The 13,328-nt window shown below is 53.2% G+C and overlaps 2 protein-coding genes across 2 annotated transcripts; one reads left to right on the top strand and one right to left on the bottom strand.

Moving 5' to 3' along the window:
* The first annotated feature begins 896 nt into the window (after positions 1-896).
* Positions 897-4,569, top strand: LOC108502827. The gene is made up of 4 exons (XM_017826183.1): positions 897-1,069; positions 1,350-1,460; positions 2,138-3,050; positions 3,712-4,569. The coding sequence occupies exons 1-4, from the start codon at positions 897-899 to the stop codon at positions 4,567-4,569; spliced, it is 2,055 nt and encodes a 684-aa protein (XP_017681672.1).
* Positions 4,570-6,242: 1,673 nt separating this feature from the next.
* LOC108502879 (aquaporin-12-like) lies at positions 6,243-9,850 on the bottom strand. Its single transcript, XM_017826297.1, has 4 exons — positions 8,918-9,850; positions 8,325-8,441; positions 6,586-7,420; positions 6,243-6,253 (listed from the first exon to the last, which is right to left on the bottom strand). Exons 1-3 carry the CDS (start codon positions 9,654-9,656, stop codon positions 7,239-7,241), a joined length of 1,038 nt encoding a protein of 345 aa, XP_017681786.1. The 5' UTR covers positions 9,657-9,850; the 3' UTR covers positions 6,243-6,253; positions 6,586-7,238.
* Between the last annotated feature and the right edge of the window lie 3,478 nt (positions 9,851-13,328).

Below are 13,328 nucleotides of genomic sequence, written 5' to 3'. Positions count from 1 at the left end.
TCACTGCTGGCTCACCAGGCAAGTACTGCTCCCACGTGTCACAGGACTGCCTGCAGTAGGAGATAAAGCATCATGAAGATGAAGAAGCTCCAGGACAAGCAGGTCTGAGCAGTCCCAGTCCCACTCTCTTGGTTCAAATCTGACCACTGCAGGAAGCGAGCAACACCAACCAACACAGATTAGCTGTCAGAACGTGGCTTCTAAGCACACTCTGACCAAATTCCTGCTTTCATTAACTCTTTCTATTTAGATCCCTCCATTTCATGCTCAGTAAAGCAGCCCATGACCCTTCCTGCCTCAGAGAGGGGAGAGCAGGCATGTGGGGCTGGCAGGCAGGAACCCCCCCAGCAGAGCCCACCCCAGAGGATTTAACCAGATCTTCAGCACAAATCATCTCCTGTTAGGCAACAATTGGCTTCCTGGGTAGAAACCAGGAGAATCACAGACTCATTCAGGTTGGAAAAGCCCTCTAAGATCATTGAGTCCAATTGCTCCCCCAGCACTGCCAAGGCCACACTAAACCATGTTGCCAAGTGTGATAACTACACGTCTGTTAAATCCCTCCAGGGATGGTGACTTTGCCTCTGCCAGGGCTTGACTATTGTTTCCACGAAGAAATGAAATGCAAACTATTTTTTTTTCCAGGAAACTTAGTCCCCCAGCTGCTCCACTAAAGATTAGGACTACAACTAAACTCCACCAGGATGTTGCAGCAAGTCCTACAAGCAGTAGAAGCCCCGTGGCAGTGTTTTCTGTGGCCTGGATGTCACCACAAACAACCCAGTCCCCCATAGCGCAGCACTGATGACCTGTAGAAATCACACTGCCGTTGCAGACTCAGCTAAAACCAGACAAAAATCCAGGCCACACACTGGAGGGGCATCGCTGGGGCCCCCATGGTGGCATCACATCTTCAGCCACTGCTGGAGCCTCTAACAGCAGGCACTGAGAGCAGGGAGAGCAGGGCAAACAAAGATTTTATTGTCCAGGTTGATAAAGATGGAGTCCTGATACTTCTAGACCAGGCAGGGCAGGGAATACGCAGGGAGCGCCTGTTCCTGGTGCCAAGGTGGGAACCCAGGCTGCTCCCAGAAGGTGTCCCTGAGCAGCCAAGGGAGTTGGCAGTTACCACTGTTTACTTTTCAGAGGAATATCTGTGGCCCATCTAGAAATTTCCACTGGGCTCCAGCGCTTGGCACAGCCTCGGAGGTTCCTCGGTTATCACTGCCTCCGCATCATTTCCGCCCGCGCCTGAAAGAAAGATAAAGAAATAAAACAAGCCTCAAGGCACCTTTGCCTCACATGTTTCTTTTCCCCATGAGTGGTCTGAAATATCGGTTTCCTTGCAGGAAGCTGAGTGCAGTCTACAGGGTCCAGCCAGGTCGGCTCTGGATCTCCTTCAGCCTCCTCATCCTCCTCCTGGTCGCCCTTCAAGTCATGGAGAAGCTGCAGCCTTCCAGGTAGGTCCAAAGCAGGATTACAGAACTGCACCTTATCCTCCAGCCTTTTGCTGACCACTGAGGTGGGCTCAAAACCACTCTTCTGAAAACCACCCAACAGGGTCTTCCTTAGAGAGGGAGAAAAATCCAAGTGGGAGAGGACTCTCTGAGACTCCCACATCCCACCCCTATGCCCTGGTCAGAGCTGAGCCTGCTCTGGGGTCAGGCCAGGTTGCTCTGGGCTTTGTCCTGGCTCACCATAACACCCTACAGATCTAGAGCCCAGTTGTCCCAGTCTGGGGTTGTCTGCAATTGTTTCTCCAGCTTCTCTAGGCAACTTGCTCTTCTCTGACTTTGCCTCCTCTTGCTTTGCCCCTTCCATCCTGCTCCAGCGAGACAAAGGCATTGACACAGGCTGCTGACCTGTCTTCTCTTCTTCATAGAATCACAGAATCCTTAAAGGTTGGAAAACATCTCTGAGCTCATCAAGCCCAACTTCCTGCACCCATCCTGACTCCCCAGGGCAGCGGTGAAGCCCTACACCTACCAGCAGGGCCACCTACCCCAAGAAAGATGGGGAAACACACTTGGTGGTGTCTGTGGGAGGGCTCGGGGGGGCTCACTGGGCTGCAGAGGAGTTGCCCTCTGCACATTCCTTCCGCTCTCTGCAGCTGAGCATCGTGTCCTCCCCGTTACAGGAACTGCCAGTGTGAGGTGGAGCGTGACCTGCAGCAGAGCACGGGCCTGGGGCTCAACTCTGGCCTCCAGACACCTGACCTGCTCTGGGAGGACAATTCCCTGCAGTGGCAAAGGAAAGCTGTGCCAGACCCCACTTCGACTGAGGACCTGCATGTCAGCTGGGAGACCTCTCTGGAAAGCAGCCCAGGCAGCCAAGAGGAGCATGGGACACAGCAGCCTGTGGAGAGCAGTAAGAAGGTGGAAGCTCATCTATTGCCCACGGGGCTGAAACCCCAGCTCCCTGTCCTGAGAAAAGCAGCCAGAGAAAGTCCTTCTCCAAGCCTTCCTGGCAGGATTGCCACAGTTTTGGCAGAAGCTGTCACCAGGAAGTTCATTGTCTTTGCAAACAGACTGAGCACTAAGGAGAACGGGCAAACGTCACCAGCCAGAATGACACAGGTGGAGGAACAGAACCAGTCTCAGCCTCAAGCTGTGGCTTCCCCCAGCCATCAGAGGAGCAGTTCACTGACAGATCCCGTCCCAAACTCAGCTCAACCCCTGCAGGCAGAGGACTCCAACGAAACACTCCCAGAGACAGGATTTTTCCCAAACTGGACAGCAGCCTCTGTGGTCGAGGAGGTGACAAATGGAGGAGGTCGGCAGGCCAGAGGAGTCGCCCCTCAAGGGAAGACGTGTGAGCCCCAGACTGACATTGTTTTCCTCAAGGTGCACAAGAGTGCCAGCAGCACCGTCATGAACGTCCTCTTCCGCTTCGGCGAGACCCACAACCTCACCTTCGCCTTCCCCCTCGGCGGGGGCTTCCAGCTCTACTACCCCCGCCACTTCATGGCGAGGTTCGTGCAGGGCTTCTCCCCCAAGAGCCCCCAGCGGTTCAACATCCTCTGCCACCACATGCGATTCCTGCAGCCGGAGGTACAGGCAAAGCCACGACCGCTGGGAAGGGCGGGCAGGGGAGGGAGACAGGGGCTCACGGGGCGCAAGGTGGGGCACCTGTAAAGCACGTAAACTCTTCAGGGATGAATCACAGGCAGCCAGGATTGCCCACGGGTACCTTTCACGTTGTTGGCATCTCCTGAGAGCTTCTGGGAGCAGGTTTGATGAATCACTCTGCTTTGACCCATGACAAGATGGGAGACAGCACCTGTAGCTGTCAGCGACTATCATCTCCTTCTTGTCTGGTGGGCCCTTGGAGACATCCTGTTCTCTGGACAGGCCATCAGGGAACCACCAGAGGAGAACATCTAAAGTGCATCAATTCAGGTCAGCCATGCCCAGCATCCACCCCTCTGGATGCCACTTGATGATACACAGGTCTTGGGAAAGGCAAGGAGACAGGATGTATCTCCATCCCAGAAAGCCCACGCAGGTGTGGCAGGTGGGGAGGTTTGGTCACTGCTCCCCTCATGTGCCTCTTCGGGGGCTCTCCACAGCTCCTTGGATGAGTTGCGCCTTGAAACCCTCCCCAGCACCCACTATCTCCCACCCCAGTGAGCACCTCTGCTTGCCAGGATTTCAGGCAAGTAGGTCCCTTGTCCCTACCCCACCTTTAAACCCTCCTTTTTCTCCTCCACAGGTGCGGAAAGTGGTGCCCAGCTCTGCCATCTACTTCTCCATCCTGAGGAACCCCGTGCAGCTCATGGAGTCCTCCTTCACGTACTACAAGGGCGCGTCGGCCTTCTCCCGCGTGCGCAGCCTGGAGGAGTTCCTGAGCCAGCCACACCTCTACTACGACCCCACCAGGGGCGACAGCAACTACGCCAAGAACCTCATGACCTTCGATTTTGGCTTCAACCCCAATGCAGAGGTGTCTGCTGAGCGGGTGCAACTCATGGTAAAGGCCATCGAGGCGTCCTTCGACTTCATCCTCATCTCCGAGTACTTCGACGAGTCCATGGTGCTCCTGAAGGAGATGCTGTGCTGGGACCTGGACAGCGTCGTCTCCTTCCCACTCAACACCAGGGACAGCAGCACCAAGTCCTCCCTCTCGGACAGCATCGTGGAGAAGATAAAGGAGTGGAACAGGCTGGACTGGGAAATCTACACCCACTTCAACAGGACCTTCTGGGAAAGGATCGACCGGGACATCGGCCGGGAGCGCATGGAGCAGGAAGTGAAGGCGCTCCGGGAGCGGCAGGCGGAGCTGGCAAGGACCTGCCTGCAGGGCACGGGCAGCGTGGCCCCGAAGGACATCAAGGACTCTTCCCTGCGGCCACTGCAGCACGGCGGTGCCAGGATCCTGGGCTATAACCTCAAGCAGGGCTTGGATAAGGAGACGGAGCACATGTGCCGGCGCCTCGTGACCCCGGAGCTGCAGTACAGCAGCGCTCTCTACAAGAAGCAGTTCCCCCCAGAGCCCCCCGAGACCCCCCAGCCCACTCCCTCTGGGCAAGGCAGTGCCCCACAGCACCGGCTGGAGGGCACCCAACACTGAGCCTCCCTGCCCCTTCCAGGCATCTTCTCCAGCCGCCTTGGCTGAGGGCAGTGAGGCACTCAGATCCTGGGCTTGGGGGCTGCTCCTGCCCTGGAGAGGGGGTGGGCTGGGGGCTGCTGGCAGCCCCCAGTCACCTCTGTCTGTGCAGGACTGTGCACAAGCTCTGGGTGCTACACACTGCTGTGGAGCAGGACGGGCTGCAATGGGGGGTCCCAGGGGCTCGACATGATTTTTCCAGAGGGAACCCTCCCCCTCAGTCAGAGGGAACCCTCCCCCTCCCCTGAAGCCTCGGCAGCAGGGAGCAGATCCAGGAAGGCAGCCCCAGTCCCCACGCCAGAGACTGCAACAGTGCAGGGCCAAGCTGTAAATCAGAGCCGTGGAGTTTGATTTACAGCTTGGGAATGAGTCTGTCTGTCTGTCCAGCTGCAGCTCTCCTCTGCTCCGCCTTAACGCTACCGTGCTGGAAAAGCAGCCTCTTAATTAAAAATAACAATATCCACTGCCACCCCTTAAATTCCCCTTAATTACATCAATTTGCCCCAGTAGACAATCTGCCTGGTAGACACTCTCCCCAGCAGCCCAAGAAACAGACCCCAAATATCTGAAAACGTCTTGAAAGGCAAAAAAAAAAAAAAAAGGAAAAATCCAGCAATAATTTTCCCTGGCTCTGTGGTGACGTGTTGCCTTCGGATGCTGCATTTATCGGATCAGCATCCTACCCTGGAGCACCAGGGTGTCAGGCTGCAAGTTCCATACCCATGGGACTGGGGGATGCCTCGTGAGCATCTCTGCAGCCAGACATCTCAATCCACCGCCTGGAGCAGCCGTAGGAACATCCTACGCTCTGCCTGGGGAAAGGGACTCCAAGAACGGGTTGTGGCGGGCGAGTCAGCCTTACTTTTCGCACCCTGCACTTATCCACAAATCAAAAGCAGAGCCAGCAGATCAGCTGGGATAAATGGAGGCCCCACCTCTGGGTTTTCAGCTGATTGCCAAACCAAAAGAGGTTCAGGAAAAATTGTGCGGGGGGGATCTGAGCATCCCGGGCTCTCCCTGGGGCAGCCACGTCGAGCCTCAAAGGTTTAGGTTTACACCCAAAGGTGTCCTGTTTCCTGCTCTGTTTAACCAGGATAAAAGCCAGGCTGTGCTCCCAGTGCCTTTTCCGGGGCAGTGCCGAGCATCGGGCCGGGCACGATGTGGGGGCACCATTTTGGGGGTGTTTGCTGCATGGTTTTTGGGGTGTTGTTCGTTCCATAAAGTTTAATCTCTGGGGCACATCCATGTATCGCTGTGTTGGTTCCTTCCCTCATTTCTCCTGTTGGGATGTGGTGTGGGCTCATGGCTTGCAGAGGTCTGGATCCTCTTAGGGTTCCTGAGGGGCCTGCAGGTCACCCCAGAGAAAAACAACAGGGATGGACAGCTCAGGGGCAGCACAACACCCTGGGATCATCCCCAAAACCCCTCATGGGACACAGCAGAGTGCAGGAAAGAGCAGGGCTGGGTGCCAGGTACCAAACCTGCATCTGACACCCTCACTCTGGATTTCAGTTGGGTGCCCCTTCCTTATTCCCTGTTTGCACCTCAGGAAATAGGAGGAGACTGTCCCTGCTCGAGCTCCTGCCAAGCTGACCCAGGGCAGGGACACTGGCACAGCTGGAGCATCGTGTCCCCCCTGTGCTCTTCCCTGTGGAGAGAGCCCTGGGATGCAGCATCCATGGAGGGCCGTAGGGCCAGCACAGCCTGGGGGCATCCCCCTTCACTCAGCAGGTGTTTCCCATTTCCAGGGATCAGATGGGCTGATATCCCTCAGCAGAGCTCACAGGAAAAAACATCACTGACTCAAATGCCAACCACAACATTTTTTATTATTATTATTATTATTATTCCACAAACCACAATTTTATCTTTAGGAATATTTCACATAGACAAGAAACAGAGCCCAGGGATGCACTTGCTCAACCACACTGGCTGCCTGGGTCTTTTTTTTTTTTTTCTCACCACAGACCCTTTGTGCACCATTTCTTGATGTTTTACAGCACCAAAACCCTGGCCAAGCACATCCCCAGAGGAGCAGGGTCTCCCGTGGCCAGTGAACTCGCCTTGGAGCATTTTTAATTCCTCTCCAAGACCTGCCAGGTTCAGCCTGTGCAACTCAACATCCTCAGTTCAAGTCTGACTCAAACCCCACCACTTTTTGACCAATGTTCATTAATAACTCGAAGATCAAAGCCTGCTTCCTCCCCATCCTAAGTTTCCAAGGCAGTTACTGGTTTATACTTTGGTTTTATGGCTGCAAGAGACCCAGTGAGGTTATTTCAGGCGTTGGACAATGCAATAACCCAGGGTTGCTCAAGCCTGCCCATGTTAATAGTCTTTCTGGGAGCTTCCTGGCAATACAAGACAATTAGCAATTTATGCAAAAGTGTTAGTTTTTTTCTCACCAAGCTAACAAGGAAGGCTTGGAACATTTCGGGCTCTCCAGGGAGTCTTTCAAAGCTATTCCCAAAGGAGCTCAGGGACTCAGACATCCTGCAAGGATTCCTTTGCGATGCTTTAAAACAGTCTCACCTGGTGGTAGGGACTGAACATGCAGGATGAGCAGCAAAATCTTCCATGCCTGGAAACCCTTTCCCAGGAGAGGGACTGCCAGGACCCCTCTGCCCCATGGCTCAGGCACGAGGCTCAGAGTTGCTCTTCCCCCCCTTCCTCTTCCTCTTCGGTTCATCACCCTCCTCGTGCACTGTCACCTTCACCTTGGGTATCTTGTATTTGCTCTTCTGGCTGTAGAGGAGGTTTTTCTGGAAGAGCCGTGGGATGTTGCCCTGGTAGAGCAGGAGGGCAGCAAACATCCCTGGAATGAGAGCACAGACCCTTCCATGTCCTGCACTGAGCACCTCCACCCTCCCCATGGCTCAGCCGCGATTTCCAAACCCACGACCTTCACCGTGACCAAAAGGCAGCTCAGCACCACTGAAGCCCTCACTGAGAGCTGACAGACCTCCTCTGTATGGCTTTAAGAAGAATGTAACCAGTGTTTCCTTAATGTAATAAGCTTGTTTTGACCCAAAAGGGCCGCAAACCACCCCAGTAGTCTTTTGCCACAGAATCATTCTGGTTGGCAAAGCTCTCCAAAACCACTGAATCCAACTATTCCCCCCCCCACTAACCCATATCCCCAAGTGCCCCATCCACATGGCTTTTAAATCCCTCAAGAGATGGTGACTCCACCACTGCCCTGGGCAGCTGTGCCAGTGCCTGACCACACTTTCAGGAAGAAATTTTCCCTGATACCCAACCTAAACCTCCTCTGGCACAACTTGAGGCTGTTTCCTCTTGTCCTGACCTTTGTTACCTGGGAGAAGAGACCAACCCTCACCCTTCTTCACCCTCCTGTCAGGGAGTTGTCCCCACTTTCTGCATTCAAGGCAGCCCATATCCAGCTCCCTGTGATCATCCTGAAGCTGTGGACAACCCCAAACCATAGCTCAGCCTGTCATTGCTCTAAAACACCTTTGCTTTATCTCCCCCAAACTCTGGCCTCAGGGAGAGTTTTGCCCACGTCCTGTGCAGAAATTAGATTAAAAACCTGGATAGCAAAGAGATGACTCCAGAGACAAGGAAGTTGGAGGAAAAATAACACTTGCCACTGCCAAGACCCAAGTTCAGCCCCTTGCAGGAATGATTTGTGTTACACCCAGCATTTCTGCCTTGCCCACTGCCCCCCATCCCAGCCCCTGCCCCTGGGAAGATCTCACCTGCGAGGGGCCCCAGCCAGTAAACCTGGATGTAGTCCCAGAAGCTGTTCCCTGTGCAGTGGAAGGTGGTGGCTGTGGCCAGGGCAGGGTTGAAGAAGGCCCCTGTGAATGATTCGGCTGTGTGGGAAGAGAAACATGGCCAAGGGTCTCACCTGCATCCTTTGGGACACTGACAAAGAGCTGGGCCCACAGACTGTGACCCCTCCTGCCTGCCCAGAGCATCCCTGCTGCTGCCCAGCTCCAGCACCTGCATCCCTCGGGTGGGGAAAATCCCACCCTCGTCATCCTGAGCTCTGCAGGAAGCAGAAAAGCTCAGTTTGGGGCCGAGGGGTTGCATTAGGGGACACTGAAGGGAAGTGATCCCAGTCCTGGGCCAACTGGCTTCTCAAGTGCCAACATTCAGCTGCTGCCCAAATATCCTAAACTGCCATCTTCATCCCAAAGTGATTGTTCCCCAAAATAAGTAGAAAACAAACATCTTGGCAGTTGTTACCTTGTTAATTGTTACCTCTCCAGTCCTAGAAGATGAAAAAGGAGCTGTCCCTCCCCCACAAGTTTAGTGTTTTTCCAAATGACTCAGGAGTGCTGCTCACCTGTGTAGGTCAGGAAGGTGACGGTCGCTGCCAGCGCAGGGACCCTGCAGATGGGGTGACTCTGACGTGACTTGAGGAGGACGAGGTGGAACAGGAAAGAGCAGGTGCCTTCCACGAGGGCAGCGTGGGGCAGGGAGGTGTGGATGGAGGAGCTGCACTCCGATGAGATCAGGCTCTGGATGAAGTGGAACTGTGTCAGCTCCCAGGACCAGAAGAGCTTGGTGACAGCCCAGCCTGTCCCCGTGCCCACGCCCTGGGCCAGCAGCTTGGCAGCTGTGGTTGCGAGACTGGACTCGAGCAGCAGGAACTCCTGGACAGAGACAGTTGGGTTGGCAGATGCTCCATCAAAAGAGGCGCCATGAACAGCGAAGAGAAGGAAGAGCAGAGTCAAGACCATGTCCAGGCCAAAGCCACCCCCCCATGGGCCGATCTCCATCAGCATCCTCAGCTCCAGGCAGCTCATACACAGCTGTAACGAGCCAGCAAGTTCTCTGGCAAGGCAGCCATACACTCTGGGAGACAGGAGCCTCTTGGAAAGCCACCTGAGCACCTGGCACATCCCAACAACCAGGAAAAAAAAAGCAATGGAGACATTGAGGGCGTCCATAGTGAGGGCTGTGCTGGGGGAGAGTCCGGACCAAACCCTGGGAAGGAGCAGAGGAAGCTCCCGCAGCTCCTCTTTATAAAGCTCCGGGTAAGCAAACGTGGCACAGCCTGACAGGCCTGGGAAATGCCACATGTGTGGCCTCTGCAGGGCAATGCCAGCTGCCTCCAGGAGCTGATGGAATCACAGCAGCTGGAGCAGCCAACACGGTGTTTGTCCCAGGAAGGAGGTGCCGGTTTTATTCCCGCTGGGACCCCAAGCACAGCATTCACACCTGAGAGCCCCCAGCAGCTCCCCAGAGCTGCCAGGTCTCCCAAAAGGAGCAAAAATCTTCATTTGTTTTCTGCTTGGCTCCAATCCCTGTGGTTGCCCCATCCCTGGAAGTTTCCAAGGATGGGAACTTGGAGCATCCTGGGCTAGTGGAAGGTGTCCCTGCCTATGGCAGGGGGTTGAATGAGATGAGCTTTAAGGTCCCTTCCAACCCGAACCATTCTGGGGTTCTATGATAAAACACAACCTACCACCCCATTCCCAAAGCTTGAGACATGAGGGGACCCAGCAACCTATCCAAGGGTTCCCATTTTTTCCAGAGAATAGTCACTCAGCCACAGCAAGGTCCATCTTCAGCCAATTTGGAAACTTGGCTTGCTCACTGCTCCCCACCCTTGTCTTAATACCCTGGTTTGGTGAAGGTGGCACTAATTACACGTGCCATTGGTCTGCAGGTGGCATTTTTGTGACAGCAACATTTCAGCTGCTCCTGCTGGTAACACAAATATTGGGGATGGGATCTTTCCCAGCTCCACCAAAACCCTCCCATGGCATCATCATTACCTGACTTTGTAAACCCATTGAAACATCTGATCTCATTTGGGCTAAACCCAAACAATTCTTCCCTGTGAGGGTGGTGAGGCCCTGGGACAGGTTGCCCAGAGAAGCTGCAGCTGCCCCATCCCTGGAAGGTCATGCTGGAGGGGGCTTGGAGCAACCTGGGCTAGGGGAAGGTGTCCCTGCCCTTGGCAGGGGGGTGGAATGAGATGAGAGTTAAGGTGTCTCCCAACCCAAACCATTCTGTGATTCTATGATAAACAATTCATGTGTCTCCTGGGTCACTTCCCTGCTCTGCAGCAGCAATAAGAACACCCTGATCCCACATTTTCCATCCCTACAGGCAGAACAGCATCTCCTTCATCCCCAGGGCAGGGGTGATGCTGGGTGTCCCAAACTCCTCTCGGCTCCCCGTCACACACAAAGAGCCAACAGTTTCCATTAGTGCCATTTTATTCCCAACCCCCATGTTATTTATAAAAGGAATTGCCAGGAAACACAGGTTTGAAGCACACTTGAGCCAGGGATGAGGCACCTCATACAGTTCAAACTGGCTACAGTGACACAGATCAAGCCATGAAAACCAGGAGCGGACGCTCCGAAGGCATTGGAGCCACTTGGCCTCTCCTCAGATAGCCCCTGGCACACTGAAAAAGAAACAGGACCTTTTGGGGGGGCATTTTGGGGATGTTGGTGAAAGTCTCAGCTCAGCATCTCCCCCTGCAACACTCTCCCTCTCCTCATCTTCCCTCCCCCTCGTTTCTATCCCCAAGTGCCCACCCCACAGTGGTTTAGGGAAGGTCCCCTCGGATCACTGGTCACAGCACTTGCTTTGGAAACCATGGAAGTCTGAGCAAGGAGAGGGACCACGCTGCCAAAAGCCCATCACCCAAGGTCTCCCCTCCTCCCCCCCCGAAAACTGCCCTGCTTTTGGTCAGCCAGCCTCAAACTTATCCCAGTGTGACCATTTTTAACCCAGTTCTCCCTCCAGGTGACAGGCCAAGTGTGCATCTTTCACCTCAAATGAACAAACGGCTCTGTTCGAATAACAGATGATAAAACACGCTTTAAGAGACTCATAAAATAATAATTTTGTCATGAAAATTGACCTCTGACAGTGCTAAAAGTGCTGGCCAAAGCTGCTCATCCCTGCAGAACCAATAACAAAAAATTGTAACATCACAATCCAGCTCATTTCTTTCCATCTCCTGTAACTTCTGTTTCTCAGAAGTAGAGAAACCTGCAGAGTTTTCTCTTTAGAAACAAAACTCTACAAGAACCCAGCAACACCAGCCCAAATCAAGACCCTGGAAGAGAACTGCCAGCTCATGGGAAACAGATTGTGATACCCACGGTAAAAATGGGAAAAAAATTCCAACATCTTTTCCTTCCCCCAGGAGCTGATTTTTCCATTCTTTTCAAGTGTTTTAAGAGTTGGGCCTTAGGAAACAAATGTCCTGAGGTGTTTAAAAACTATTTGCCATCCACTGTCTGCAATTATGCCCACAGCACATCCTGCAATTGTGGGACACTTAACCCAGGCTGGAGAGGGGAGCTGGAAGCTGCTGATTCCAAGGATAACTGTGGGATTAAATAACGCCAGGGGCTTATTCCCTCGCTCGTGTTAGTGCCGACAGCAAAATCCACACAGCTTTGCAGGGTTGCTCTTCTAGAAACAAGACTGTAAAAATTCAGATACTCCCACCAAAATAAACTTCTCTGTGGGTGGAACATCAGTGTCTTTTCTAAACCCAACTCGCTTCCAAGGCTGTCAAGAACAAAAACAGCTTAAAATGCAGATATTTAAGTAGGGGATTTTAGCCATGGGACAGGGAACCAAGTTGGCACTTCCACAATTAAGAAGAATAAACACTCTCCAAAGACACAGGAACTGAACAGAGCCACCCTGGCTCTCCCCACCAAGAGGTAACAGCTACAAAACCCCCACAGTTATAAGGTTATTTTAGGGGAGTTTCGGTGGGCAGGGGGTGGATAAGAGCCCTCCAAGAGCAGCCACCTGCTCTCAGCTGCTGTGACCAGGCAGCAGGAACCACAGCAGGTTTCCTCCCAGAGGCAGGCAGGGAAAAGGGCTCCAGGAGAGCCAGGAGTTAATTGTGCTTCGTGAAAAAGGCCAGAGTCCTTAGAATAAGCATTCACTGGAGGACAAAATAACAAAGATGTGTCATCTCTGGCTCTAGAAACCTCGAGGAATTCCAGGGAGACATCTGTGCTGAGGAAGGTCACCCCTTACCCAGCGTGGGCAGATGTTCCCCTTCCAGAGCATCCTGTGGAGATTCCCTGAGTCACATCAACATCTTTGCCATTGATCCACAGTTACTCCCAGCTGGATTCATTATTCACCAGCCCTTCGGGAAACACCAGAACCTGGAGTGTAGGCATTGAGACATCCATGAACGGAGACATATCCAGGCCTTGGAACAGACTCTGCTCTTCCAGGCCCATCCTTCTCTCCACTGACTCAACACATCTCCAAAGCAGAAGTCTGGTGGCCTGTTATGTCCTAAAGAGAATGAGCAACCAGTAACTTCCCAGTGGGAAAATCCCATTAAAAAATAACTATAAAAAAAAAAAAAAGTCATGAGTCCTTACAGGCTGTTTCAATACTCGGATCAATGGGTGACTGGGATTTGAAATCAAGGTTGGCTGTTAGACTTGATGATCTTAAAGGCCTTTTCCAGCCTTAACAAATCTGTGAATCTAAGTTATGATGTGCTGCAAGATATTCCTTGCAGTCACCAGTTGGAAAAAGCAGCATCACCACTGGGATATGGGAACAACAGCATGAGGAGCTGTACTGCCCCACCCTGCTCCCTTGTAGGTAGAGAAGTTACAATCAGAAATTCATTGTTCTCAGTTGATGATATTTTCCCCTCCCTCCCCTTTTTTTCTTTGAGGAAAAAAAGTCTTTCCTTAGGCTGAATTCCAAGTAGTGAAAGAACCTCTTGGTAAAACCTGCTT

The sequence above is a fragment of the Lepidothrix coronata genome, unplaced genomic scaffold (assembly GCF_001604755.1).
Source record: "Lepidothrix coronata isolate B3197 unplaced genomic scaffold, Lepidothrix_coronata-1.0 Scaffold125, whole genome shotgun sequence".
In the NCBI taxonomy this organism is placed as follows: Eukaryota; Metazoa; Chordata; class Aves; order Passeriformes; family Pipridae; genus Lepidothrix; species Lepidothrix coronata.
This window is presented reverse-complemented; position numbering and strand designations above follow the sequence as displayed.

Excerpts from the sequence above, each read along its gene's own strand:
- LOC108502879 (XM_017826297.1), bottom strand. The coding sequence starts at position 9,656 with ATGTGGCATTTCCCAGGCCTGTCAGGCTGTGCCACGTTTGCTTACCCG. Across the intron at positions 8,442-8,917 it reads CACCTTCCTGACCTACACAG|CCGAATCATTCACAGGGGCC; the intron begins GTGAGCAGCACT and ends CTTCCCACACAG. Across the intron at positions 7,421-8,324 it reads CTGGCTGGGGCCCCTCGCAG|GGATGTTTGCTGCCCTCCTG; the intron begins GTGAGATCTTCC and ends CTCTCATTCCAG.
- LOC108502827 (XM_017826183.1), top strand. The coding sequence starts at position 897 with ATGGTGGCATCACATCTTCAGCCACTGCTGGAGCCTCTAACAGCAGGC. Across the intron at positions 1,070-1,349 it reads CGCCTGTTCCTGGTGCCAAG|GAAGCTGAGTGCAGTCTACA; the intron begins GTGGGAACCCAG and ends GTTTCCTTGCAG. Across the intron at positions 3,051-3,711 it reads TGCGATTCCTGCAGCCGGAG|GTGCGGAAAGTGGTGCCCAG; the intron begins GTACAGGCAAAG and ends TCTCCTCCACAG.